The sequence below is a fragment of the Cololabis saira genome, chromosome 22, assembly GCF_033807715.1.
Source record: "Cololabis saira isolate AMF1-May2022 chromosome 22, fColSai1.1, whole genome shotgun sequence".
In the NCBI taxonomy this organism is placed as follows: Eukaryota; Metazoa; Chordata; class Actinopteri; order Beloniformes; family Belonidae; genus Cololabis; species Cololabis saira.
The window spans coordinates 32,438,513-32,466,012 of record NC_084608.1 but is presented as its reverse complement, the minus strand read 5'-3'; the positions used below and the strand labels follow the sequence as shown (position 1 = coordinate 32,466,012).

At 43.2% G+C, this 27,500-nt stretch overlaps 1 protein-coding gene across 2 annotated transcripts in view; it reads left to right on the top strand.

Annotated features, from left to right (window-relative positions):
* Window positions 1-27,500, top strand: part of pld1b (phospholipase D1b) — a 60,529-nt gene that overhangs the window by 5,652 nt on the left and 27,377 nt on the right. The window contains exons 1-9 of one of the 2 annotated variants that reach the window (XM_061713632.1): window positions 11,465-11,552; window positions 21,262-21,431; window positions 21,510-21,673; window positions 22,845-22,987; window positions 23,064-23,172; window positions 23,677-23,742; window positions 25,227-25,285; window positions 26,010-26,102; window positions 26,314-26,466. In XM_061713632.1, coding sequence (XP_061569616.1) covers window positions 21,293-21,431; window positions 21,510-21,673; window positions 22,845-22,987; window positions 23,064-23,172; window positions 23,677-23,742; window positions 25,227-25,285; window positions 26,010-26,102; window positions 26,314-26,466 — 926 coding nt within the window. In that variant the 5' untranslated portion in view covers window positions 11,465-11,552; window positions 21,262-21,292. Of the gene's footprint in view, window positions 1-11,464; window positions 11,553-21,261; window positions 21,432-21,509; window positions 21,674-22,844; window positions 22,988-23,063; window positions 23,173-23,676; window positions 23,743-25,226; window positions 25,286-26,009; window positions 26,103-26,313; window positions 26,467-27,500 lie in introns of those variants that run through there. The other variant, XM_061713631.1, reaches the window with a different exon arrangement.

Genomic DNA, 27,500 nt, shown 5'->3' with positions numbered 1-27,500 from the left:
GGACCAGATTGTGAATTTATAGGGTGGTTTCTGCTGCGTCCTGCTCTGCTCTCTTCCAGCGGTTCAGCTGCTGCTGGCAGTAAATGAGAGTAAATGAGAGTAAATGCCAAACGTGTCCGAGCTGATTGAGCTCACAAGCGGTTTCTTGTGCGACTGGTTGGACTAGTGCATTCTGGGTTGAGTCATGCTGTCAGGAGTCAGAGGACTAGAGTCATGATGGACACGCCTCCTTCATGTTAGGGCATATATCAATATTTTCTAGCTAAATGGCGATACTCGATATATATCGATATTTTTGCTGTGCCATAATTGGGGTTTCCCCCAAAGCATTATAGCATAGCATCTCTGTTAGCTTCATTTTTTCTGAGGCAAACCCTTAAAAAAACAGTCAGTTTTAATACAAAGCCTCATGCCAAATGTCACACAGGTTCCTTTATTAACAGAGGTCTGCACAATATCAAAATGTATAAAACAAATGAAATAAAAATAAACTGCCTGCATATATAGAATAAAAATGCTTCTTGAATAAAATAAAACAAATATCCCTTTTCCTGCATAACAATTAAATTAAAATACACCGTACAATTAATACAATGTAGACAGTAACAGGCAGACTTTTCCACTGAGGTTGACAGTTGTGCAAATAACAAAACATTTGTGCAAATCTCAAATAAAACATTCAAGTCAATTTGTCACAAAATAAGCTATATCAAAATCTTAATTTTTTTTTGTATTTTTTTTTAAATAGATATTGTCTCATACCATATCACGTTTGAAAATATATCGATATATATCAAAATCTCGATATATCGCCCAGCCCTACTTAATGTGGCGACTGATGAGAGGCGGGGCCTCCATCATGCCCGGGGGTCGGCAACCCACGGCTACAGAGCTCTTTAGTGCCGCCCTAGTGGCTCCTGGAGCCTTTTCAAAAATGTTTGACCTTTTTTTTTCTATTTTTTTCTTATTTTTTCCTCTTTTTAAAAAAAAACAAAAAAAAAAACAACCTTTTTCTTCCTTTTTCCTTTCCTTTTTGATCTCGACATTTTGACTTTTTTCTCGACATTTTGACTTTTTTCTCGAAATTTTGACTTTTTTCCTCGACATTTCGACTTTTTTCTCGACATTTCGACTTTTTTGTCGAGATTTCGACTTTTTTTCTCGACATTTCAACTTTTTTTCTCGACATTTCAACTTTTTTTCTCAACATTTCGACCTTTTTCTCAACATTTAGACTTTTTTCATGAAATTTTGACTATTTCCTCGACATTTTGACTTTTTTCTCGAAGTGCATGATGAGGAAAAAAAATCACCTCCAGTTATAACTAATATAGATTCATGCAGCATGTGTTGCCTTTATTCTAAGGCTTATACAAAACTTTCATTTTTTGCGGCTCCAAACATATTTGTTTTTTGTGTTTTTGGTCCTTTCAACATTTTGGGTTGCCGACCCCTGATCATGACGGACGCGCCTCCTTCATGTGACGACTGGTGGGAGGCGGGGATGGGCGTCCTGCCATTTATCCCCATAACGATACAAAATTACGATAAAAAAAAAATACCAAATCAACGTCATATTTTTAACTATAAATCTATCTCGCTCTCAGATCCGCCTTCCGCCATGTTTGTTACACAAAAACATCATCAATGGGAATTTTCTTCTTTCTTTCTTTCTTTCTTTCTTTCTTTCTTTCTTTCTTTCTTTCTTTCTTTCTTTCTTTCTTTCTTTCTTTCTTTCTTTCTTTCTTTCTTTCTTTCTTTCTTTCTTTCTTTCTTTCTTTCTTTCTTTCTTTCTTTCTTCTTTTTTCCCTTCCTTCTCCCCTTTCCTTCCTTCCTTTCTCCCTTCCTTCCTTCCTTCCTTCCTTCCTTCCTTCCTTCCTTCCTTCCTTCCTTCCTTCCTTCCTTCCTTCCTTCCTTCCTTCCTTCCTTCCTTCCTTCCTTCCTTCCTTCACGTACGTTGTGCGTGGATTTAACGCAGAACCATAAATCAGTTTTACACAAAAACGTCATCAATGGGAATTTATCGTTTTTACCGTGAGATACAAATTCTTACCGTGGGGAATTTTTTTGACGGTTTATCGTGAACGGTAAAGTATCGCCCATTCCTACTGATGGGAGGCGGGGCCTCCGTCATGACGGACACGCCTCCTTCATGTGATGGACTGCTGGGAGGCGGGGCCTGGTGTCATGCCTTGCTGCAGAGCACTAAGGAGGAAGTTTCTGGAGTTGCTACAGGCGACATCAGCAACATCCTCGAGTGACACAACGACGTGTCGTCAGCCTGAAAGCGCCTCCGGCCCGGTTTACATCACTCGTGAGGACCAGAACCGGCGCCGGTGTCTGAGGGGCGGAGCCTGCCGGTGATGGATGCTTGTTGGTTTTAGAGTCTGAACCTGACGATGCAGACACATCTTTACCCATGATGCCTTTCACTGAGCCGGTTCTCACGTGAAGGCAGGAGTTCAGCCGCCACGGCGGTTGCCGCGGTGACGCAACAGGATGATCGTGCAACATTGCAGAAGTCAGTTTGCAGAAAGGTTCAGAGGTTTAGAGGCCTGTTGGATTTAAACCGTATGAATGTTATCACAGATGCTCCTGTTAGTTTTATTATTATTATTTAACTTCCTGGGTAAGGGATGGTGCTGAGACCCGAGGACCGGTACCGATACCTGCGTTTACTCTGGGATCAGAACAAGGTGATGTTTATACAACAGGACCACTTCCTGCCTCATTGTTTTACTGTTGTTGTTCAGTTCCTGCTTTCGTAACACCGAGAGTTTTCCTCCTCCACCTGAACCAGACCGACGGGCTTTTCAGCCGGAGGAGGAAGCAAACCGGACTCTGAATAACTCACATAAGCCGCTTGGAGCGACGGATCTTTGCTGCAGAAACTAGAATCAGGTGCAGACGTGTCCTGAAGTGATTCCAGTGTTCAACACGCAGAAAAACAAGTTTTTATATTCTTTAAAGTTCTCTTCTTTCAAAGAACATACCTTTTTATAGAGATGCACCGATCGATCGGCAACCGATCGGTATCGGATGATAATGCTCCTATCGGTTTTCATTGCAGTTCTAAAAATAATAGTTCAAAGCCGATCTGATGACGTTTACAACAACAAACCCGCGTCGCTCCCACATCTCGGACTCAAGTGTCCCAAGGCCGAGTTTTAAAATGTCCGAATAGAAGAACAAATTTGCAGTTTGCAAGCTGTGTCCAAAGGAAATACCCCGAGGAGGAATGTTATGAAACTATTTCAACAAAACGAAGCTGATAAGACATTTGAAAGTTTCTCACACGAAGGAGTATATTGAGTTGCCAAAGTTGGCTGCCGCTAAGGCAGAGAAAGAACAGGAGCAACGCCGCTAACTCACCTGTAACAGAGACCTATAAACAACATCAACAACAAGAACTACATCGTAAGGTAATGGATTCATACTCTTGATCATCGGCCGTTTGTCGTTGTAGAAGACATGGGGTTTAGCCGCGTCGTTGGCTGCTTGGATCCCACTACATGCTGCAGCGTCGTTAATATTTCACTGATGAATGTCCCCCGGAGTTATACCAGACTATATACAGTCACATCCAAAGCCTCATGCAGGACGACAATCGTGTCAGTCGCTTCACAAGTGACATTTGCAGTTCTAGTCTAAAGAGTTGTGCTTCACTCACAGGCGGTGGATGCTATCGCTAAAGCTTTTGCAAAGCTTAATAATTCATAATTAATTTTTTATTTTAAGATTTAATTCCTTTTTCCACAGGAAAACTAAGGTTTATAGTTTAAAACTTTCATCAACTCTAAGAGAGTGAAATATTTGGTGTTGTGTGTGTTGGTGCACATGTTGTTGTTGTACATAATTATTACCACAGGAAAGCTTAAGCTAGTAAACTACACTTTCTCTTTGTAAGCTGAGTCTAAATCATCTCTAAGAGTCTCTAGTGGCTGAAATGTTGCACTTTGCCTCAGCCTGAAATAGGGCTGGGCGATATATCAAGATTTTAATATATATCGATATATTTTCAAACGCGATATGGTACGAGACAATATCGATTATGACATTTTTTTTTTTTTTTTTTTACGATTTTGATATAGCTTATTTTGTGACAAATTGACTTGAATGTTTTATTTGAGATTTGCACAAATGTTTTGTTTTTTGCACAACTGTCAACCTCAGTGGAAAAGTCTGTTACTGTCTACATTGTATTAATTGCACAGGGTATTTTAATTTAATTATTATGCAGGAAAGGGATATTTGTTTTATTTTATTCAAGAAGCCTTTTTATTATATATATGCAGGCAGTTTATTTTTATTTCATTTGTTTTATACATTTTGATATTGTGCAGACCCCTGTTAATAAAGGAACCTGTGTGACATTTGGCACGAGGCTTTGTATTAAAACTGACTGTTTTTTTTAAGGGTTAGCCTCAGAAAAAATGAAGCTAACAGATATGCTATGCCTCAAGGCTTTGGGGGAAACCCCAATTAAGGCACAGAAAAAATATCGATATGTATCGAGTATCGCCATTCAGCTAGAAAATATTGATATATGACTTTTGGTCCATATCGCCCAGCCCTAGCCTGAAATAAAACAGTCAATTCATCTCATCTAATTTTTATACCTAATAATACAATGTCAGTGTCGTGTGCATGAGACAACAATATTGAAGAATTTATGGATTTCCCGCTGTGATCGTTGATCAGCAATATTGGGAACGGCAGATACTGATTTAGGAGATCGGTGATCGGCTCACAACATCCTGATCGGTGCATCTCTCTTTCCCATCTCCCACCTTTTGAAAGCAGTAAATCTGACGTTTGACAGTAAAATGGCCTGAAACGTCATGAGCTGATGCAGTTCCGGGTCTGACCACCAGGTGGCAGCAGAGCGCAGCTTCATCTCGTCATCTAGTTCAGGGGGAATCACTTCCTCCCGGGGGTTTGATGCCATCAGTAAGGAGGCAGTTAGTTCTATGGTTTTATTTTTTTAAATTGTGTATTTTTCGCTGAGTCATCCAGGCAGAAGCAGCACAAACCACCCGACATCACAGGAGGATGGGGATTTTGATTCAGGTGAAAATCTGACGGGAGGAAAAGCGGATCATCGTCTTGGATCGATCTGGTTTTTCTGTTTGCATTTCTAAAATGTAAATGTAGATGTAAATGTACTTTATTTATATAGCCCTTTACAGCCACCTCTAGTTGAGCCAAAGTGCTTTACAGAATCAAACATACAGAAATACAACATACAATCATAAGATGGAGCAAAAAATAAATAGAATAAATGTGTCACCACACGACTGTGTATTAAAACCCTTTTTGAATAAATAGGTTTTCAGCTTTGATTTAAAAAGGCCCAGGTCAGGAAGCCAGTGGAGTGAATAGAGGACCGGAGTCATGTGCTCACGTCTTTTAGTGTTAGTTAAAAGACGGGCAGCTGCGTTCTGCACTAGCTGAAGGCTAATACAGGACTTGGAGACGCCAACATATAGAGCATTACAATAGTCTAATCTGGAGCTGATTAGAGCATGAACAGCCTTCTCCAGGTCGTGACAATTTAAAAAAGATTTCACTTTGGCTAGGAGGCGTAACTGATAAAAACTTGTCCTAACAACATTATCAACTTGTCAAATTTGAAAAAACTATCAAAAATCACACCCAGATTTCTGACATAAGGACTGAAAGAAGAGGACAAGGCACCAAAGCTAGTTGTCACAGTTTCCCCAAACACAATGCACTCCGTTTTTTCCTCGTTTAAGTAAGAAGTTCTGGGCCAACCACTGCTTGATGTCAGCAACACATGCTAGCAGGGAACTGCATCGGTATCTCTGGGCTTCAATGGCAGATAGATTTGCAGATCATCCGCGTAAGAGTGAAATGATACGTTGTGCCTGGCTGTAATAGACCCAAGTGGTAACATGTATAGAGAGAAAAGAATTGGACCAAGAATAGAACCTTGAGAGAGGCACTGGAGGAGCAGGAGTCACCAATCATCACAGAAAAGATTCTATCAGACAAATACGATGTAAACCACTCGAGTACAGAAGGCCAACATAATTGTTCAGGCGTGACGGGAGGACTGTGTGGTCCACTGTATCAAATGCTGCTGTGAGATCTATTAGTACTAAAACAACAGGGCACTTGCAGGCGCGCAGGAAGACGTTTTTGCCAGGGGGTGCGGGGTGCGGGGGTTCTCCCTTAAGAAATCACTTGCCCCTCCCCTGCATGAAGAACAACTGACAGTGCGCACAAGCTTTACCAAAACATAGCGAACCAACCATCTACAGTAAAAAAGGAACATGACTATAATTATTATCATAGTCACGTAGGCGGCGGGTGACTGAAATATTTGGTGAAGCTATATTGTGAGGCACCAGAGCGGCCTCCCCACGTACAAGGGGATCAGGCAAACTAGACCTGGGTGATGAGGTGTAAAGGAGAGACCCCGCAGAGCGTGGAATGCCAAAAAATAAGGCTTTTTATTGTATGCAAAAAAGCACAAAGACATACAGGCGAAGGCAAAATCAATATTCTAAAAAATGGCACATTGAGCATAGCCTCTCAGCAAGCTACCTCCACTCAGCAGCTCCTTTCTGGTATGCAGCCACTGGTTATGAAGCCAGGCAGGGTGGGGAGGTTGATTGGGCACAGGTGGGCACAATCAGCAGAACCAGGTACACCTGTGTGCTGCTCCCCCGCAGACCACGCCCAATCCTCCACCCTGCCACACACATTAAAAAAGTCCGGTGACGTGAGAAGGGGAGGGGTTGCTCACTTTCTCACATATATACAGGGAGGAATCCTCTAAAACTTTGAGGGTTTTTTTCACCCAAAACAGTTGCGTAACAATGATTTGAGCATAATTTGACTAATATTACTGGCAGTGTAGTCTCCTCCTCCTCCCGGGTCATCGCTGCTCATATGGCCGGCTGCACCATCAGGTGAGCCGGTGTTAGACACTGGGGGGGTCGCTGACGCGGTGGCTGCAGGCGGTGCAGCGGTGCAGTCGCTCTCCTCCGACTCACTGCAGCACAACTGTTGGCAGCAGCTTCGGCAATGTTTTGTGTCTGTTTCTCTTTTGGTTTAAAAAATGAACGTATATCCATCTTGGTCTTGACTTGGAGCTTTGTGTTGTGTTTTGAAAGGAGCGCTGCTGGCTGTGCATTTGTAATTGGCTGACAAAAATGCGGATGTTTACAACGACATAATGCATTGCGGTTCTGATCACCTGTGCGGTCCGCAGACCAGGGGGGTGTGACTTTTAATTAAAATTACCCCTATATTCAGCCTTCATCTTAAATGTGGCTTACTTTTATTGTCATTACAATTTTTCAACTTTCGCCACCAGGGGGTGCTGCAGCCCCTGCCGCACCCCCACTTCCGGCGCCTATGGGCACTTGGCATCAAGAGAGTGCAATATCATTGTGCACCGTTAATAAGGCGGACTCAGTGCTATGACAAGACCTGAATCCAGATCACAATATCAAAATCACAATAACGGATCAACACAGTCTGTTTAAGCTTCATTAAACATTCAGTCCATCATCCGACCACATCGGGCTGAGCTGGTACCTGTCCACCCTCCAAGTGTCCGTCCAGGACGCTGATGGATCTGAGGCGAGCTGAGGCCCGGCAGTGACACTAATATTGGTCACATATTGATCATCCAGATCTCCGAAGGAGTTTTCTCGGTGGTTTGATGACGTCGTCAGTCGTCTGCCGCTCCATGTTTTCACCGCTGGCTGTTTTGTCACAGATGCAGACGATATTTCACACGCTCCGGCGACTTTCCTCACCTTGTTTCTCTGTTTTCTACGACGTCTGCAGCCCTTCGGACGCTATTAACTGTTAAATATGATCAGAAACCAATAACATGCTGAGTAACGTCCAAATAAACATCCCTGTTGTAACGCTTTATTGTTAAATTTCATTTTTGTTTTGAATCACATCAGCTCATTTTTTTTAAAATACACTTATTTTACCAATAGGGGGTGTGGCCTTTTGATTGACAGCCGGCTCAGCCAGTGGAAATGAGATAGCGGCGTCCGACTGTGGGCTTGGCTAAGCTCTGGCCGCCAGTTTCAGCTGTCTGTTAAGACAAAACCAAACGCTCTTTGGTCTATATTCACAGCTAAACGGGTGCAGATGGGAACCCACCAATCACAGCGAGCCATTGGTCAAAAGACCACGCCCCCGGTGGTCGGTAGAGAAGCTGCACCTGGATGTGGCACCTTGGTCGTCCCAGTCAGGTGCACGTTACTGTCTGGGCCTAAACGGCACAGACAGGCTTTAGGCCCCTGTCTGGTCGGCAGTGGAGTTACTACATATAGTGGCTTTAAATTATATATGAGTTCATCCATTAGGTTTGTTGCCCTACCCAAAAATGTTTGTGCAGCCATTTAACTTTGAATATGGGACCATATTAAGGTGGAGAACCTTCAAAAATACACATTATTGAATGTTTTCTACTAGGAATGGGCGATATTTTACCGTTCACGATATACCGTCCAAAAAATTCCCCACGGTAAGAATTTGTCATCTTGTGGTAAAAATGATGATGAAAGAAAGAAAGATATGAGCCTGAAAGAAAGAAAGAAAGAAAGAAAGAAAGATATGAGCCAGAAAGAAAGAAAGAAGGAAAGAAAGAAAGAAAGAAAGAAAGAAAGAAAGAAAGATATAAGCCTGAAAGGAAGAAGGAAAGAAAGAAAGAAAGAAAGATATGAGCCTGAAAGGAAGAAGGAAAGAAGGAAAGAAAGAAAGAAAGAAAGATATGAGCCAGAAAGAAAGAAAGAAAGAAAGAAAGATATGAGCCAGAAAGAAAGAAAGAAGGAAAGAAAGAAAGAAAGAAAGAAAGATATGAGCCAGAAAGAAAGAAAGAAAGAAAGAAAGATATGAGCCAGAAAGAAAGAAAGAAGGAAAGAAAGAAAGAAAGAAGGAAAGAAAGAAAGAAAGAAAGAAAGAAAGAAAGAAAGAAAGAAAGAAAGATATGAGCCTGAAAGAAAGAAAGAAAGAAAGAAAGATATGAGCCAGAAAGAAAGAAAGAAAGAAAGAAAGAAAGAAAGAAAGAAAGAAAGAAAGAAAGAAAGAAAGAAAGAAAGAAAGAAAGAAAGAAAGAAAGAAAGAAAGAAAGAAAGAAAGAGGAAAAAAAAAAATTCCTGTTGATCACGTTTTTGTATTGGTATTTTTTTTACCGTTATTGGGATAAATGCCAGAAATGATCGTGATACATTTTTTAGTCCATACTGCCCATCCCTATCTTCTACTTATTTTACTGGAGTTAAACAAAAATCCCTAGAAATTAGTTTGGCTGAATTGTGAATGCTTATTTTTTAGTTTCATAACTTGATGGTTTTATGTTTGAATCAACCAGACGTGTTCCTGGCGGTAAATATGGCGTTTTTAGGTCTGGAAGTGGATCAGGTCCAGAAGGAGGTTCTGTCCCGGCGGCCGGGGGGGCGGGTGGTTGTCTGAGCGCTCCGGTCCTCCTCTGGAATGTCAACAACGAGTCGACGAGGAGCCGCTCGGGCCTCCGGCTTGGCCCGGCCACGCTGGCGCCGGTCCGACCTGTTCAACCGGGACGAGGGCGGATCCGTTCAGCACGCGTGATCTTCCTCGTGTCCGGACCTGCTTCGGAGGGAGGACGCCGCTCTGAATGCAGCCACACAAATGTCTGAACTAGTTCCAGGATTTCACAACAACTGTTAAAACCAGAACCGATGCCACTCCAGGCCACATGGGGGTCACGGTTCTGTTGGTCTGACTGAGCCGGCTGGTCGAGAGGCGACGGGAACACGCCCACCATACCTCAATCAAAGTTTTGCTCCCAGTTCCTTCAGCCGAACCCTGACGAAACATCTGCAGCGCCGCCGTACGATGTTTACAGCGGGAAAAACCGCTTAGCATGTTGCTTCGACGGCTAAATCAAATATTACAGTCACTTAAACGATTGATATGGAATGCTGAAACAGTCAAAATTAAATAAATAATTAATTAATTCAATCATTAAATAAATGTACAATGAAATAAATTGGAAGTACATAAATATATAATTTATTTAATATACAATTAAATAATTATGTCATTGAATAATTAAATTTCATTGGATATATATTTAATTATTTCATGGTTCCTGCATTGGCTGAAGCACATCATGAATTTATTTAAACTAATGTATATCCAATTAAATATATTCATCATTTAATTATTTAATGATACATTTAATTATTTAATTGTATATTAAATACATTGTATAATTATGTATTTCCAATTTTATTTATTTCATTGTACATTCATTCAATGATTTAATTAATTATTTATTTAATTTTGACTGTTTCAGCGTTCCATAGATTGAGACCAAAATGGTTGTAAATAAAAAACAAAGACCTCTAGTGGTCAGTGGAGGAACTGCAAAGGAACTGACACATGAACTTTCTTGAGACATGCTGCTTCATGTGGTCGGACGGGGTATCGCTATAGAGTCACTAAAAGTAAAAACAAAAATAATTGGAATGATATGTACGGAAGAGTGTTAGGGCCATGCAGGAGAAAGATTTTTTTTTATTGTGCACTTCGAGAAAAAAGTCAAAATGTCTAGAAAAAAGTCGGAATTTCGAGATTAATGTTGAAATACAATTTCAAGAATAAAGTTGACATTTCGACTTTTTTCTTGACATTTCGACTTTTTTCTCGACATTTCGACTTTTTTCTCGACATTTCGACTTTTTTCTCCAAGTGCATAATGAAAAAAAAATCTTCCTCCTCTAAAATATTATTTTTATTTTCTCCTGCCTGCCATCAGAGGTTAGATGCATTAAAACTGTTTAAGACACGGATGAATTTAAAAATAAACTGAAGCCAGAATTATTGTTGGATTGAAACTCTCAAATCTTAACGATTACCGTTTTAAACATGTTTAAAGTGGCAAAAAGGAAGTTCTGCACATTTAGGCTCAGTGGGTTCGATTCCAAGTCCCTTTTAAAACCGGTTCAGGCCCGATGCAACATGTGTATAAGAAGAGCTGGACAACTATGACATCACACGTGGAAGCGCTGAAACACCGAAAAAGTGATCAGTTATATTTCAGTGGAGCTTTTCAGAGGAAATTCCAACGTGGGAAAAGTTTAATTGTGCTGCGAGAAACTTTCAAAACACCTTCCTTTCACTGATAAAGTAACGGGCGCGGTTCTTTAGTCCTCGGCCGTCCTCTTTGTTCCGCCCACTTGCTCCTCCGGCAGGTATGAACCGAACCTCGGGTCTTCTGCCACCCTGGGGCGTCACATGACCCACCGGCGTCTCCAGTTTGGTCACTTTATCCTGGGCAGACACCTGAACCGGCTGCCCCTTTAACACCCGCAGGTAGTCCTGAGGGGAAGTCCGGCCCACTCCTCCGATTGGCCGAGTCCGGCTGAGCCCCTCCCACCTCCGTCGGCTCTGCAGCTGCAGTTTCAGTCGGTCCTCAGACGTCTGCAGGACGGCGCTGCGTGGAGGTGGGAGGAGGAGAGGCAGGACTCGTGATGGAGCTGTTGAGGATGCTCGGTGACCCCCCCCCTGCTCAGGTCAGTAGGTCAGCCTGTTTGCAGCTTCTAACTTTGACCTCAGGTCAGGATTTCAACAACGCTGAAGCCTAAAGTCCTTTTAATCTGAGACTCTTCAGTCTCTCAAACGTGCTTTTATTATCTCCAGCAGCTGAGGGAGGAACAGAGGTTTTACTCAGGTTGGAGAGTTTCGGAGATCAAGCCTCAGGCGTTGCGTTTTCATCACCGCCTCGGTGCAAACGTTAATAAAATCTGGTATAAATGTCGGCTTGTATCACGGGAAAAGTTGCTGTTTAATCCTGAGATGATCCGTTTAAGTGAAATGATTCATCACGACGTTCACCGATCTGGAAACGGGCAGCAGGACCGGCAGGTCCGGCCCGGCGCCGCTGTTGCACACAGAGTCAGATATCTGCCAGGTGAGACCAAAGCACCTGACTGGACACTGTCTAGTCAGTAGTCGGTGGTCACTAGTAGGTAGTCACTAGTCAGTGGTAACTAGTTGGTGTTCACTAGTCGGTGGTACTAGTCAGTGGTCACTAGTCAGTCATTAGTCGGTGGTCACTAGTCGGTGGTCACTAGTCAGTCATTAGTCGGTGGTCACTAGTCGGTGGTCACTAGTCGGTGGTCACTAGTCAGTCATTAGTCGGTGGTCACTAGTCAGTGGTCACTAGTCAGTCATTAGTCGGTGGTCACTAGTCGGTGGTCACTAGTCAGTCATTAGTCGGTGGTCACTAGTCAGTGGTCACTAGTCAGTCATTAGTCGGTGGTCACTAGTCGGTGGTCACTAGTCGGTGGTCACTAGTCGGTAGTCACTAGACGGTGGTCACTAGACGGTGGTCACTAGTCGGTGGTCACTAGTCGGTGGTCATTAGTAGTCAGTAGTCGGTGGTCACTAGTCAGTCATTAGTCGGTGGTCACTAGTCGGTGGTCACTAGTCAGTCATTAGTCGGTGGTCACTAGTCAGTCATTAGTCGGTGGTAACTAGTCGGTTTTAACTAGTTGGTGGTCATTAGTCGGTGGTCACTAGTCAGTGGTCACTAGTCAGTCATTAGTCGGTGGTCACTAGTCAGTCATTAGTCGGTGGTAACTAGTCGGTTTTAACTAGTTGGTGGTCATTAGTCGGTGGTCACTAGTCAGTGGTCAATAGTCAGTCATTAGTCAGTGGTCACTAGTCTGTGGTCACTAGTAGTCAGTAGTCGGTGGTCACTAGTCAGTCATTAGTCGGTGGTCACTAGTCGGTGGTCACTAGTCAGTAATCACTAGTCGGTGGTCACTAGTCGGTGGTCACTAGTAGTCAGTAGTCGGTGGTCACTAGTCAGTCATTAGTCGGTGGTCACTAGTCGGTGGTCACTAGTCAGTCATTAGTCGGTGGTAACTAGTCGGTAGTCACTAGTCGGTGGTCACTAGTCAGTCACTAGTCAGTGGTCACTAGTCGGTAGTCACTAGTCGGTGGTCACTAGTCAGTGGTCAGTAGTCACTAGTCGGTGGTAACTAGTCAGTAGTCACTAGTCGGTGGTCACTAGTCGGTGGTCATTAGTAGTCAGTAGTCACTAGTCGGTGGTCACTAATCGGTGGTCACTAGTCGGTGGTCACTAGTCGGTCACTAGTCAGTGGTCACTAGTCGGTGGTCACTAGTCGGTGGTCACTAGTCGGTAACTAGTCGGTGGTCACTAGTCGGTGGTCACTAGTCAGTCACTAGTCGGTGGTCACTAGTCGGTGGTCACTAGTTGGTGGTCACTATCCAGTAGTCACTAGTCGGTGGTCACTAGATGGTGGTCACTAGTCACTAGTCGGTGGTCACTAGTCGGTAGTCACTAGTCGGTGGTCACTAGTCGGTGGTCTCTAGTCGGTGGTCACTAGTCGGTGGTCACTAGATGGTGGTCACTAGTCACTAGTCAGTAGTCACTAGTCGGTGGTCACTAGATGGTGGTCACTAGTCACTAGTCGGTAGTCACTAGTCGGTGGTCACTAGTCGGTGGTCTCTAGTCGGTGGTCACTAGTCGGTGGTCACTAGATGGTGGTCACTAGTCACTAGTCAGTAGTCACTAGTCGGTGGTCACTAGTCACTAGTCAGTAGTCACTAGTCAGTAGTCACTAGTCGGTGGTCACTAGATGGTGGTCACTAGTCACTAGTCGGTGGTCACTAGTCGGTGGTCACTAGTCGGTGGTCACTAGTTGGTGGTCACTAGTTGGTGGTCAGTAGTCACTAGTCAGTGGTCACTAGTCGGTGGTCACTAGTCGGTGGTCACTAGTCGGTGGTCACTAGTCGTGGTCACTAGTCGTGGTCACTAGTCACTAGTCGGTGGTCACTAGTTGTTGGTAGCGTCTACAGCTCCACATCGACGACTTTGACCGTTTCTGGCGACTTTGGTCCCAGAAATGATGGAGTTTGATCGTTTCTGACGACTTTGGTCGACTTTGACCGATTCTGTCGACTTTGGTCCCAGAAATGACACTTTGATTGTTTCTCTCTCAGGTACATTTATGTTCCTGACACCGGGGTTAAGTGCAGCTTGGTTCTGGGTAATATTTACTCTGAGGAAGCTATAAAATGTGGAAATTGGTGTTGGGAAGTCCTATTTGAGGAAATCTGAGAGACGGATGACTTTTGATTTAAAGTCAGTAGATCTTGGACATGAAAAGAGATAAACTTCTAGTGTCTGCTGCATCTCTCTCTGAACATCAGGACATGAGAGCAGCTTCTCCTCATAAACAGTTACTGCCCCACAGACGTCCAAGTGAAATGTTTCCTAACTGTAAATCATGTAAATGTCTTTACTTGTATAAACACGTATTTGCATTCATTCGGTGGTAACTAGTCAGTAGTCACTAGTCGGTGGTCACTAGTCGGTGGTCACTAGTCGGTGGTCACTAGTCGGTGGTCAGTAGTCAGTAGTCGTCACCGGATCTTTGCTGTTTCCCAAAGTCCATCTATCCTGCTGGTACACATTGTGTGTGTGTGTGTGTGTGTGTGTGTCTGTGTGTGATCATCACCTACCTGGGGGGGAGGGGGGGACCAATCACGGTGAGTGCTGCCGGCTGAGTCCAACACACGCAGCCCGGCAGCATTAATCATTTTAGATACGGCGGTGGACAGATGCAGGTGGAGGGGAGGGGGGGGTTGGACAGATGCATGGGGGGGGGGCTGATGCAGGTGGATGTCAGAAAGCTCTGCGTTTCCCCCCAGAACCGGGTTAAAGGTCCGGCCTGCACCACCAGAGGTCTGGTCCTGGCTATTATTAGACCTCAAACGTTTTTCCAAAGAAGATGCAAAGCGGCGCGACACCCGGGAACCGACACCCAGCTCCAGGTTTGCATGCGCAAACATAGCTCTGGCCTCGGGTGCGACCAGCCTCCGGATCTGTTTAGCATTAGCTTGAACTGAGAGACGTTAACAGGAAGTGCAGCTTCTCCCTGACTGCTGCGTTGCCAAGAAAGAAGCTGGAAAACACAAATATTTGACCCCCGGAGCTCCACATCGGAGTGTCTGCGGCTCCACACCGGAGCGTCTGCAGCTCGTCAACCCCGGTTCTCCACAGCTGCAGGACTGGCCTCCTTCCAGATGTTGGAGGGCGTGGAAACGTCCTCAGTGCTGGCAGACTGCAATCTAAACCCCTGCAGAGGAGGTTCGTGCTGCAGGGACCAGGATCTGCTCGGACCCGGAGCTCAAGCGTGTTTGTGTTGCCGGCTTCCCAACAGGAGACGGTCGGGGTGCAGAGGTGTGAATCTACGTAGGCGCCATGCTCGCCACAAACCCACAAACTTGAATTAAATCCAGTTCAGGTGGAGCTGGCGTCATGAGTCATTCAGCAGCCAATGAGCTGCTGGATCCTGATGTCTTGCCCCCCTGCTGCAGATTGACACTCGTTTCAGAGTTGTAACCACAAAAAGAAAAAAGAAAACACAACTGGGAAAGACGGAGATTGGTTTAGAGCTTGTGGAGAAATTAGGTAAGGGAGAAGGTGGAAGAGTGACGATGAAGAGGGTTTGTTGCTGCTCAGATTCTGGATTTTGGTTCTCACTTTTGGGTTTTGCTCTGCAAACATTTGGCGTAGCACTGCTGCCGTACTCGTGTCGGCAATGCTGCGGGGTCGGTTCTCTTGGGAGACTGAAGGAATCCATCCGAGGCGACTTTGGTCCCAGGAATGATCGACCTTTTGTGGCTTTAGTGGCCCTTTATTGAAGTTGCAGACAGGAAGGGGGTAGAGAGAGAGAATGGGGATGACATGCAGCAAAGGTGCACAGGCTGGGATTCAAACCTGCGACCGCTGCAGGAGGACTGTAGCCTCGGCGTATGAGCCGCTTATTTAACCCCCTGCGCCACCGAGCGGCCCTGAAGAAGAAGCGATCGACTTTGATCGTTTCTGGCGACTTTGGTCCCAGAAGTCAGAATCAGAATCAGAATACTTTATTAATCCCAAAGGGCAAAAATACAGTCGGCCTGTCCATAGCAACAACACATAATACACCAAACGGCCAACATCCACGACCAGTGACAGCACAGCAGAGCAGAATGCAAATACTTTATAGTTCACAGTTGTTCATAGCAAGAAAACTTAAAGTTTCATTTTGCATTTAGCAGCCTTATGGCAGACGGAACAAAGGAATCCGCATAGCGGAGCATAGAAGTGATCGACTTTGATCGTCTCTGGCGACTTTGGTCCCAGAAGTGATCGACTTTGATCGTCTCTGGCGACTTTGGTCCCAGAAGTGATCGACTTTGATCGTCTCTGGCGACTTTGGTCCCAGAAGTGATCGACTTTGATCGTTTTTGACGATTTTGGTCCCAGAAGTGGTCGACTTTGATCGTTTCTGGCGACTTTGATCCCAGAAATGACGACTTTGACCGTTTCTGGCGACTTTGGTCCCAGAAGTGATCGACTTTGATCGTTTCTGGCAACTTTGATCCCAGAAATGACAACTTTGACCGTTTCTGGCAACTTTTGTCCCAGAAATGACGACTTTGACCGTTTCTGGCGACTTTTGTCCCAGAAATGATGGACTTTGATCGTTTCTGGCGACTTTGGTCCCAGAAATGACGACTTTGATAGTTTTTGACGATTTTGGTCCCAGAAGTGATCGACTTTGATCGTTTCTGGCAACTTTGATCCCAGAAATGACAACTTTGACCGTTTCTGGCGACTTTTGTCCCAGAAATGATGGACTTTGATCGTTTCTGGCGACTTTGGTCCCAGAAATGACGACTTTGATAGTTTTTGACGATTTTGGTCTCAGAAGTGGTCGACTTTGATAGTTTCTTACGACTTTGGTCGTCTTTGACCGAATTTGGCGACATTGGTTCCACGAATGACGACTTTGATCGTTTTCGGGGACTTTGGTCGACTTTGACGGATTCTGGCGACTTTGGTCCCATGAATGACGACTTTGATCGTTTCTCTCTCAGGTAGATTTATGTTCCTGACGCCAGGGTTAAGTGCAGCTTGGTTCTGGGTAATATTTACTCTGAGGAAGCTATAAAATGTGGAAATTGGTGTTGGGAAGTCCTATTTGAGGAAATCTGAGAGACGGATGACTTTGGATTTAAAGTCAGTAGATCTTGGACATGAAAAGAGATAAACTTCTAGTGTCTGCTGCATCTCTCTCTGAACATCAGGACATGAGAGCAGCTTCTCCTCATAAACAGTTACTGCCCCACAGACATCCGAGTGAAATGTTTCCTAACTGTAAATCATGTAAATGTCTTTACTTGTATAAACACGTATTTGTATTCATGTAAATGCGTTTCAGCCATGGGTGCAGACGGGAACGCTGCAGAGACTCTGAGATCCTTGCTCAGGCAGATTTGGGTCTTAAAACCTCCTGCATGGTACCAGTAGATCAGAAAACGGCCGGCAGACGCGTTTGGAGACAGATTAGTGAATGAAGTGGCTCTGAGGAGCCGGATATTTCCCTCAGGATCCTCTGGAACCTGCTGCTGAAACGGTGAAACTGAGCTCATCAAGTGAGCTGGCCGCCAGCAGCAGACTACAGAATCAATCGGTTGATATTTAGCTGCTTCCTGCCAGGAAAAGATGGATATCCTCGTCTCCCTGCACGTCTCTATTCATCTCCCTTCACTCGTCTTTCCAGCTTCCCCTTTTACCCAGTTTCTGCCGCCGCCGCTCCGTCTCTAGTCGCTCGCCGCCTCCCATCACATCAGATGCTCATCCAGACGAGGATTAGCAGAGGAGGAGCAGGAAAACAAAGACTGGTGTTCAGCTGCATTCCTTGACATGTGGGTGTGGACTGGGGGTGAGGGGGGGGGGTAGCAGCACGTAAACTGACCCAGATACATGAATGTGATGAGAGCCGACTGCAGGCGGCACAGAGATAAAAGCTGGGAGCTGCAGATCAAACCGCCTGGAATCAATAACACTTATCAGCTCGTATCCTCAGTAACATCCAGTCATACACCTGAACCTCCACACCTGAACCTCCACACACTCACCTGAACCTCCACACCTGAAGCTTTTAGAGCAGCAACCAAGAATTGGGTTCTGTTGATAGATATCGATATTGATATTCTTTTTTTGTCGAGTCCGTACTTCTGCCCTGCAGATGCTTTGCTTTTCTCGTCGTTCTGGTCCAGACTTCATGTTCTTGTACGAATAGTAAAAGTAATTTACGTCTAATATTAGTCAAATAAATACGCAGACAAAAAGACTGAATGGATGTTCAGAGATCAAACTAGAACCTACGTTCTCAATGACAACAGAAAATCTGTCATCAGGACGCAGAGACGCCGGCGGCGCTTCGGTTTCTTTTACAGGACTTTCTCAGAAAATTAGAATATTGTGATAAAGTCCTTTTATTTTCTGTAATGCAATTAAAAAATAAATAAAAAATGTCATATATTCTGGATTCAACTTAAAATTAAATATTGCAAGCCTTTTATTATTTTAATATAGCTGAAAATGGTTTACATTTTAAGGTTAAGATTCCCAGAATATTCAAATTTTTTGAGATAGGATATTTGAGTTTTCTTAAGTAAGTTTCTGTAAGCCATGATCAGCAATATTAAAATAATAAAAGGCTTGCAATATTTCAGTTGATTTGTAATGAATCCAGAATGTATGACATTTTTGCATTACAGAAAATAAAGGACTTTATCACAATATTTTAATTTTCTAAGACAGTCCTGTAATTGCTAAACTTTATCCCCACAGCTTAAATACAGTTCCTCCAGTAATAATAATCAAACACTCTTGAATGGACGTTTTGGAGCCACGTCATGAACAAACAAGCCCAAGGTCACTTATAATGGCAGGAACTGGCAACCCGGGGCTGCAGCACTCCCAGTGCTCCCAGTGCTCCCAGTGCTCCCAGTGCTCCCAGAAATGATCCGCTGAAGTTATGCAACTGAGTTTGGGACATCATTTATAAATGATGCAAAGATGTGTGAGATTTAAAATGTTCACAATGCGGTCTGAACAATAAGTGCAGAAAAATACAATAAAAAGTTAATAATCTTTGGCACAAAGAAAGGTTGTTTTTTTTTGTCCTGCGGTTAATAAGAAGTGAAACTTCGACTGCAGTGCAGTTGAACATTAATGCCTCGGGGGCTCGTCCGGGCCTTTATTTGTGTTGTTACGTCCATCAGTCGCGGTTACCTGGTCGACAGGTAGAAGGCTAACAGGGTTGTAAGTATAGACCAGTGTTGTGCAAGTTCACACTTCTCATAAACTAGTTCAAAGTTCAGTTCACATAGTTTAAAAATGAACAGTTCACGTTCATAGTTCACCATTTTCACTTTGAACTATTTCAAAGTACGAATGAAACGCCCCCCTATCCTAAAACTGTTCACCGTATACAATCATGTTTGTCCTAGTGGCTTTTCAACTTTACTCAGAGGCTGTAAATCAGCAATATAGTCCATTATCAGTTTGTCTACCTGTTGCAGGTAAATCAACCCCCTGAAGGAGCAGCAGTGACTGGAGTCGTTTGGGGCTGTTGGGTGTTCTTGGTCTTTCCTGATCACTTTGTTTGATTGTCAAGGACTTGCACATTTTTTTTATCACACTGGACGGATGCTTTAACTCCACATGACGTTTCAAATGTGAAGTTGACGAGGCAGACGCTCTGACTTATTTTCTCAGCGCAGGTGGAAATAATTTGCACAGAAAGGTTAGATTTCTACCGTCGGACTCTTTGGGAGACGATGTGTAAAATTCCTGAAGATAATGATAAGCGGATCATCATCTGATGTCTTGCTGACGCTGCGTCTGCGTCGTCTCTCTCTTCACTGGTCGTGTAAAGACTGCACCGGACTCGGACCACCGTTGCCATGGAGATGGTGCCCGTTATTATGCTAGTGTGTGCACTGCATTGTGGGTAATATAGTGTGAAGTCGTATTTTAAATGTGCCGCCCGCTGGTGAAATGTATTCCGTAATAGTTGGACCTAAACAGTGAAGCTGAAACTCACATAATCTGAATAGAGGGTATGTATTGACGTCACTTCTCCACTTACGCCCCCTTACTCACACTGAGTGGTAAAAACAGCTGCAACTAGTGGAGAAGTCGAGATAACAGCCGATTATCGGCTTAAATTAAAGGCAGTTGGACTTCACATTGACCCGTACAGTTACCAAGAACCAGTGGTCCATGAACATTAATATTTGGTACAGTTACCAAGAACCAGTGGTCCATGGACATTAATATTTGGTACAGTTACCAAGAACCAGTGGTCCATGAACATTAATATTTGGTACAGTTACCAAGAACCAGTGGTCCATGGACATTAATATTTGGTACAGTTACCAAGAACCAGTGGTCCATGAACATTAATATTTGGTACAGTTACCAAGAACCAGTGGTCCATGGACATTAATATTTGGTACAGTTACCAAGAACCAGTGGTCCATGGACATAAATATTTGGCCACGAATCCAGTTTCCTGATATTTATATGTACTTAATTTCTACGCCGGGGAAATACACGAAGCAAAGCTTGAAGGCTTACAAAAGTCTTGACGCTTGGTCCGACTTCAAGGCAGGATTTGTTGTAGAAATTAAAGTGATGAGGACACGGAACTTTATGATTTGACCGTTTAACGTTAGCTACCCAAAAATCCAACATTACCTGATACAAAATGGGAACCGCAAATCCACGTTTTGGTGTCTGGAATCCATTGTTTCTGCGAATTGCAGCAATCCATTTGTCTCTCTTAAGCCTAAATTATGGTTCCGCGTTAAATCGACGCAGAGCCTACGGCGTAGGGTACGTGGTGACGCACACCTTACGGTGCGCGTCACCACGTACCCTACGCCGTAGGCTCTGCGTTGGTGTAACGCAGAACCATAAATCAGCCTTTAGGCTTATTTTTCGGCAGTCTGTAAAACGATAACTTTCTTGCTAAATCTATGAGTACAGTCGATCGCACAACAGCTCTTTCCCATTTGAGATGTTTTCCAGTTGCTCAAACTGAAAGTTTACGCTGCCACTCAGTTTTTCTGACACTCAGTCTTTCTGACACTCAGTGGGCGAAACCCGCTGTGAAGTTGCATCTGTGACGTCATGCGCATTCCCTCTATAATTAAAATTCCAGTTGGTGAAGTTCACATTCTTTATTTGCAAATATGTTGCGTTCAGTTCAACGTTCTCACAGAAATGAATGTGTTCAATGAACGCGTTCATTTGAACTCGTTCATGCACAGCACTGGTATAGACTCAGGTTTGATGTTCACCTTTGACTTATTCCAGCTGTGTCTCCTCACCTGTCCCTCCAGGTGAGCCCTTGGCTCCGCGTCAGTGCTCACCATGCTGCGTCAGACTGAGCCGAGCTCCAGCACCCTGCAGCTGGTAGCTAACGACATGACCGGCATCATGGAGAAGCTGGACACCCGGGAACTGGACCTGGGCGACGGCGAGTACGACACCACGGACGCCGGCCCACCAGGTATCCTCCGCCGCCGCGCTGACGCTCGCCCTGTCCTGGTGTTATCTGAAATCTGAACCTGTGTTTCCCCCCCTGAAGCTGAGCGGCTGGCCTTCACTGCCATCTACAACACCGTGGGGTTCAAGGAGGCTGAGGCCAAGGTCTTCCTGTCCTCCCCCATCACCGCCAAGATCCTGGAGGTGGAGCGGTTCACCTCGGCTCAGGACCGCTTCAACGTCACCACGCAGAGGAGCGTCAACAAGGTAGAGCGGCTGGTTCTGTGGTTGTTGGCAAAGTTTATTTGTGCAGAACAATTCAACACAAGGTAATTCAAAGTGCTTTGCATCAACCTTAAAAGCGGCAAGACACAATTAAACAGTAAATAACAAATAAAATGAAATAAAATGATAAGAAAAGAGGTAAAATAATAAAAAGCACAAGTTTTTAAAAAGTAAGGGCAGTAGAGTACAGCAGGTAAGTATTTAATTTAAGCATACGCTTCAGTAAACAGTAATGTTTTTATCCTGATTTAAAGGATCTACAGTTGGAGCAGACCTCAGGTCTACAGGAAGTTTGTTCCACCGGTGAGGAGCAGAATAACTGAACGCTGCCTCACCTTGCTTGGTTCTGGTTCTGGAACCACAACAAACCAGATCCAGATGAACCTCAGGGGTCTGGGAGCTTCATAGGAACTAACAGATCAACCATGTATTTTGGTCCAAGACCATTCAGGTCTTTGTAGACCAGCAGGAAGATTTTAAACCTTTGACTCACTGGAAGCCAGTGTAGTGATTTCATGACCGGTGTAACATGGTCCAGTTTCCTGGTGTTTGTAAGGACTCTGGCAGCAGCGTTCTGGATCAGCTGCAGCTGCCTGATAGATTTCTTGTTAAGGCCTGTAAAGATGCCATTGCACTACTGAAAATGAATGCATGAATAAGTTTTTCCATGTCTTGTTTAGACAGAATCCCCTTAATTCTAGCAATGTTTTTTAGGTGGTAATAGGAAGATTTAGTGATAAACTTTAGATGGCTGTTGAAGTTCAGGTCTGAGTCAATAATAACACCAAGATTTCTGGCTTGATTCGTAGCTGTCAATGACATGGAGCCAAGGTGAATGCTGATCTTTTCCCTTTCATTTTTAGGCCCAAAAATGATCACCTCTGTATTTTCTGCATTTAGCTGGAGAGAATTCTGGCACATCCACTCATTGATTTGGTGAATACAGTTACTCAATGAGAGTAGGGGACTGTAGTCATGTGGTGACACTGAAATATAGAGCTGTGTGTCATCGGCATAAGTATGGTAGGAAATGTTGTGATGTTCCATAATCTGAGCTAGGGGTAACCTATAGATGTTGAATAGAAGCGGTCCGAGAATAGACCCTTGAGGAACCCCACATGTGATCCACTAACCGGGCCTCTGCCTGCTGCAGTCCATGCCGGCCATGTACAAGATCGAGCTGAGGCACGGCGAGTTCACGTGGCTGGTGAAGAAGAAGGAGAAGCACTTCATGGAGCTGCACCGGGAGCTGAGGACCTACAAGACCTTCATGAGGCTGCCGCTGCCGTCGCGCAGGTAAGCTGCTCCCGCCGCCGCCGCCGGGTCCATGCCGGGCCGACGACCTTCTCACGGCTTCTGCGTTTCCACTCAGTCACACGGTGAAGAGGAAGACGGTGACCAGCGAGTCCAGGGACATGCCCACCCTCCCCAGAGGAGGGGGGGAGGAGCTGGGGAGGGAAGACCAGGTCTCCAGTCGAAGGGTACGCGCCCCCCCCCGCCGCCCGCTGGATCTGATCCGTCTTCACCTGAGATGCACTGCAAAAACTCAAAATCTTTCCAGGAATATTTGTCTTATTTCTAGTTAAAATGTCTCATTTTTGGTCAAAAAATCTCATTACACTTAAAACAAGAGTCATTACCAGAAAAATAACTTATTTTACAATTTTCACCTGTTTCAAGTCAATTTTCACTTGAAATAAGTAGAAAAATCTGTCAGTGGGACAAGATTTATCTTCTCATTACAAGCAAAAAAATCTTGTTCCACTGGCAGATTTTTTGTACTTATTTTAAGTGAAAATCTACTTGAAACAGGTGAAAATTGTAGTTTTTTCCAGTGATTTTTTGTTTGTTTAAATTTTTTTTTTTTTTTAAGTGTAATGAGATTTTTTTTTACTAAAAATGAGACATTTTAACTAGAAATAAGACAAATATTCTTGTTAAGATTTTGAGTTTTTGCAGTGTTTTCATTAATGAGTTTTTTCCAGAAACAACTGGAAGATTACTTGAACAAGCTGCTCAGGACGCCAATGTACCGGAACTACCACGCTACGGTAGGCTGCCGCCGCGGCATTGTTAAATGTCCCGTAATGTTGTATATCTTATTAAATACCTATTTCCTTTTTTTTTTTGTTTTTAACTAATTTTTTTTAATGAAAATTCCGTCAACAATTACAGTTTCAGGTTTTACTTCACAAAGCAATTATTATCATATCAATGTCCTTATTGTCCAGTGGTGATGGTGGTGTCCTCTTGCTGTGCTCGATAATCTGTCCATTTTTCCTGAAATTGTGTCTCTTGTAATCGTAGTTTATATTTAATTTTTTCCATTACAAATATTTCTTCCCCCACGGTTGGTGGTTCTGCTTTATACCATAACCTTGTTATTACTTTTTTACTTGCTGATAGAAGAGCTTTAACAAGATATTCATCCTCTTTTTGTATTATATCTTGTGTCGAATTTCCCAAATAAAATATCTTACAAGATTTGGGAATCTTGTATCCTACTATTTTTCTTAATCCCTGCCATATTTTATCTCAATATCCTATTTTCTTCTGTCAAGACCAGAAAATATGCCTATGGGCCACATCCATGTTTCCATGGTCTCCAGCACTGCTGGTTACATACAGTTTCCTTCCTAATGTTTGGAGTTATAACAAATCTAACTATATTTTTCCAATTGAATTCTCTCCAGATCCTGGAGCTAGTGTCCTCAAACTGCGTTTTACAAATATTAAACCATTCCTCCTCAGTTATCCGTTCTCTCAACTCTTTCCCATTTTTCTTGGATATAAAGAGAGGAAGTTTTCCTGCATGACAGCAAACCTTTGTACAGGGTTGAGATTACTTTACATGTTTTTCCTTCATAAGCTTTCAAAAAAACATCAGTAACTTCATTATCAGTGTCAATTTTTATTTCCTTCTCATAGTAATCCCTAATTTGTTGGTATCGATATTGTTCATGTTCATCTAATCCAAATGTATCCCTTAACTTTTCAAAACTCTGCAGCTTCCCCCGTCCACCATGGTACATATCGCTGTAATGCCTTTTTTAGACCATTGCTTAAACCCGTTATGCGTACCAGGTACAAACCTCGAATCAAATGCAAACCAACTCAGAATCTTTGTCTCTTTCCCAAATTTATATCTTTTAACAACCTTGTTGTTCCATATTTCTACTGTAGTTTTGGTTATTGACTCCAATTGGTTACCTAATACGCATTTCAAATATAGTTGCTATCCTGCATCACTGTTTGTTTTTATATATCATTTATTTCAGATATAAATAAGCTGCAGATTGTTACTGTCCTACTTTGATTAAGTCTGGTTCCTCCGGAGCGGAACCAGCGAGGCAGGAGGAACCTAAACCAGCGCGGTTGTTTTTGATGCTGATGATGAACTGTACGAGTCGTGGCCTAAAGCCCCGCCCCCTCCGCTGTGATTGGTCCGGGTTCTTTTCTATGAACCTAACAGAACAATCAAAGACAGACAAACAGTAACGTTGAGCCCGCTGCCTTTGTTCCTGCTGTTTTCCAGATGGAGTTCATTGACGTCAGTCAGATGTCCTTCATCCACGACCTCGGACCAAAGGGCTTGTAAGAACAACACACTGACAAACACATCAGCCGTTTAGTTTAGTTATTTAGCAATATAAGACAAATTGAACAATAAATGTGAAAACATTGAAATAACATGCAAGGAAAGGAAGAAGCCTGGTGGCTTCTATAGAATCCTTTCCATTTCCAAAACAAAAGCTACACAAGGGGGAGTCAAAAAACAAAAGAAAATATAACTTAGATTAAATAATAAACACTACAAAGATGAAACAATAAGAAAGTTCTTTAAATGTTTTTTGAATATTGGCAAGGATGGTGATGATTTAAGACATTTATTGAGTGAATTCCACAAGTGGGGGAAAGATTGATGTTTACATGTTATACAAAACAGTAAATTAAAATCATCTTTGTGCCTTGTGGCATAAGAATGAATATCGGAATTATGAAAAGAAGAAGGAAGATCTTGTATATAATTTTAATTTTGCAACATAAATAAACATGTTTGAAAAATGTTAATTTTATTGACGCATAATAATAAATATTTAATGAAAAGGGGAGCAGATGGCTCATATCTGTTTGCATGTGATATTATTCTGAGAAACCTTTTTTAATATATGTTGAATGTGTCGAAGCCCAAACAATGTTGCAGTAATTAAGATGAGGGAAGATTAAGCTAAAATAGAGAGTTAAATGAGAGGAAGGAAGAACAAAAGGACAAACTTTTCTCAAAATACCAAAAGAAAGTTTGCTTTCTGTCTTCCAGAGAAGGGATGGTGCTGAAGCGGTCCGGGGGCCACCGGATCCCCGGAATGAACTGCTGCGGTCGCAGCAAAATGTGCTACCGCTGGTCCAAACGGTGGGTAAACCCGGCCCACGGGGCCATGATGCAACTCTGTGAGCCGCGTTAACAGCAATGATCAGAGGACTCTACGAGTCTAACCCCAAACAAACAAACTAACCAATTATGTTCAAGTTGAGCCTGAACAAGGTTTCACAGCCTTTTCCATCGCTGTCAGAGAGACTTGTGCACCTGTAGGTGTTCTGGTCTGAGTCGTGTCTGTGTGCAGCTGGCTGGTGGTGAAGGACTCGTTCCTGCTGTACATGAAGCCGGACTCCGGCGCCATCTCCTTCGTGATGCTGTTTGATAAAGAGTTCAGCATCAAGATGGATTCCAAACACACGGAGACCAGACACGGAGTCCGTATCGACAGTCTGAACAGGTGCGTGCTCCGTCTCCTCCAGCGCTGCATCAAGTCATGGTGTCTCACGTCTTTTAAATGACTTGTATTTGTACAGGTCTTTTAAATACTCGTATTTGTACAGGTCTTTTAAATGACTTGTATTTGTACAGGTTTTTTAAATGACTCGTACTCATGCAGGTCTTTTTAAATGACTCGTATTAGTGCAGGACTTTTAAATGACTCGTATTTGTGCAGGACTTTTAAATGACTCGTATTTGTGCAGGACTTTTAAATGACTCGTATTTGTGCAGGTTTTTTTAAATGACTCGTATTTGTGCAGGTCTTTTAAATGACTCGTATTTGTGCAGGTTTTTATAAATGACTCGTATTTGTGCAGGACTTTTAAATGACTAATATTTGTGCAGGTCTTTTAAATGACTCGTATTTGTGCAGGTTTTTATAAATGACTCGTATTTGTGCAGGACTTTTAAATGACTAATATTTGTGCAGGTCTTTTAAATGACTCGTATTTGTGCAGGTGATTTAAATGACTCGTATTAGTGCAGGTCTTTTAAATAACTCGTATTTGTGCAGGTTTTTATAAATGACTCGTATTTGTGCAGGACTTTTAAATGACTAATATTTGTGCAGGTCTTTTAAATGACTCGTATTTGTGCAGGTGATTTAAATGACTCGTACTCGTGCAGGACTTTTAATGACTTGTATTTGTGCAGGTCTTTTAAATGACTCGTATTTGTGCAGGTGATTCAAATGACTCGTACTCGTGCAGGTTTTTTAAATGACTCGTACTCGTGCAGGTCAATTAAATGACTCGTATTCGTGCAGGTTTTTTAAATGACTTGTATTTGTGCAGGTCTTTTAAATGACTCGTATTTGTACAGGTGATTCAAATGACTCGTACTCGTGCAGGTTTTTTAAATGACTCGTACTCGTGCAGGTCAATTAAATGACTCGTATTCGTGCAGGTTTTTTAAATGACTTGTATTTGTGCAGGTCTTTTTAAATGACTCGTATTTGTACAGGTCTTTTAAATGACTCGTATTTGTACAGGT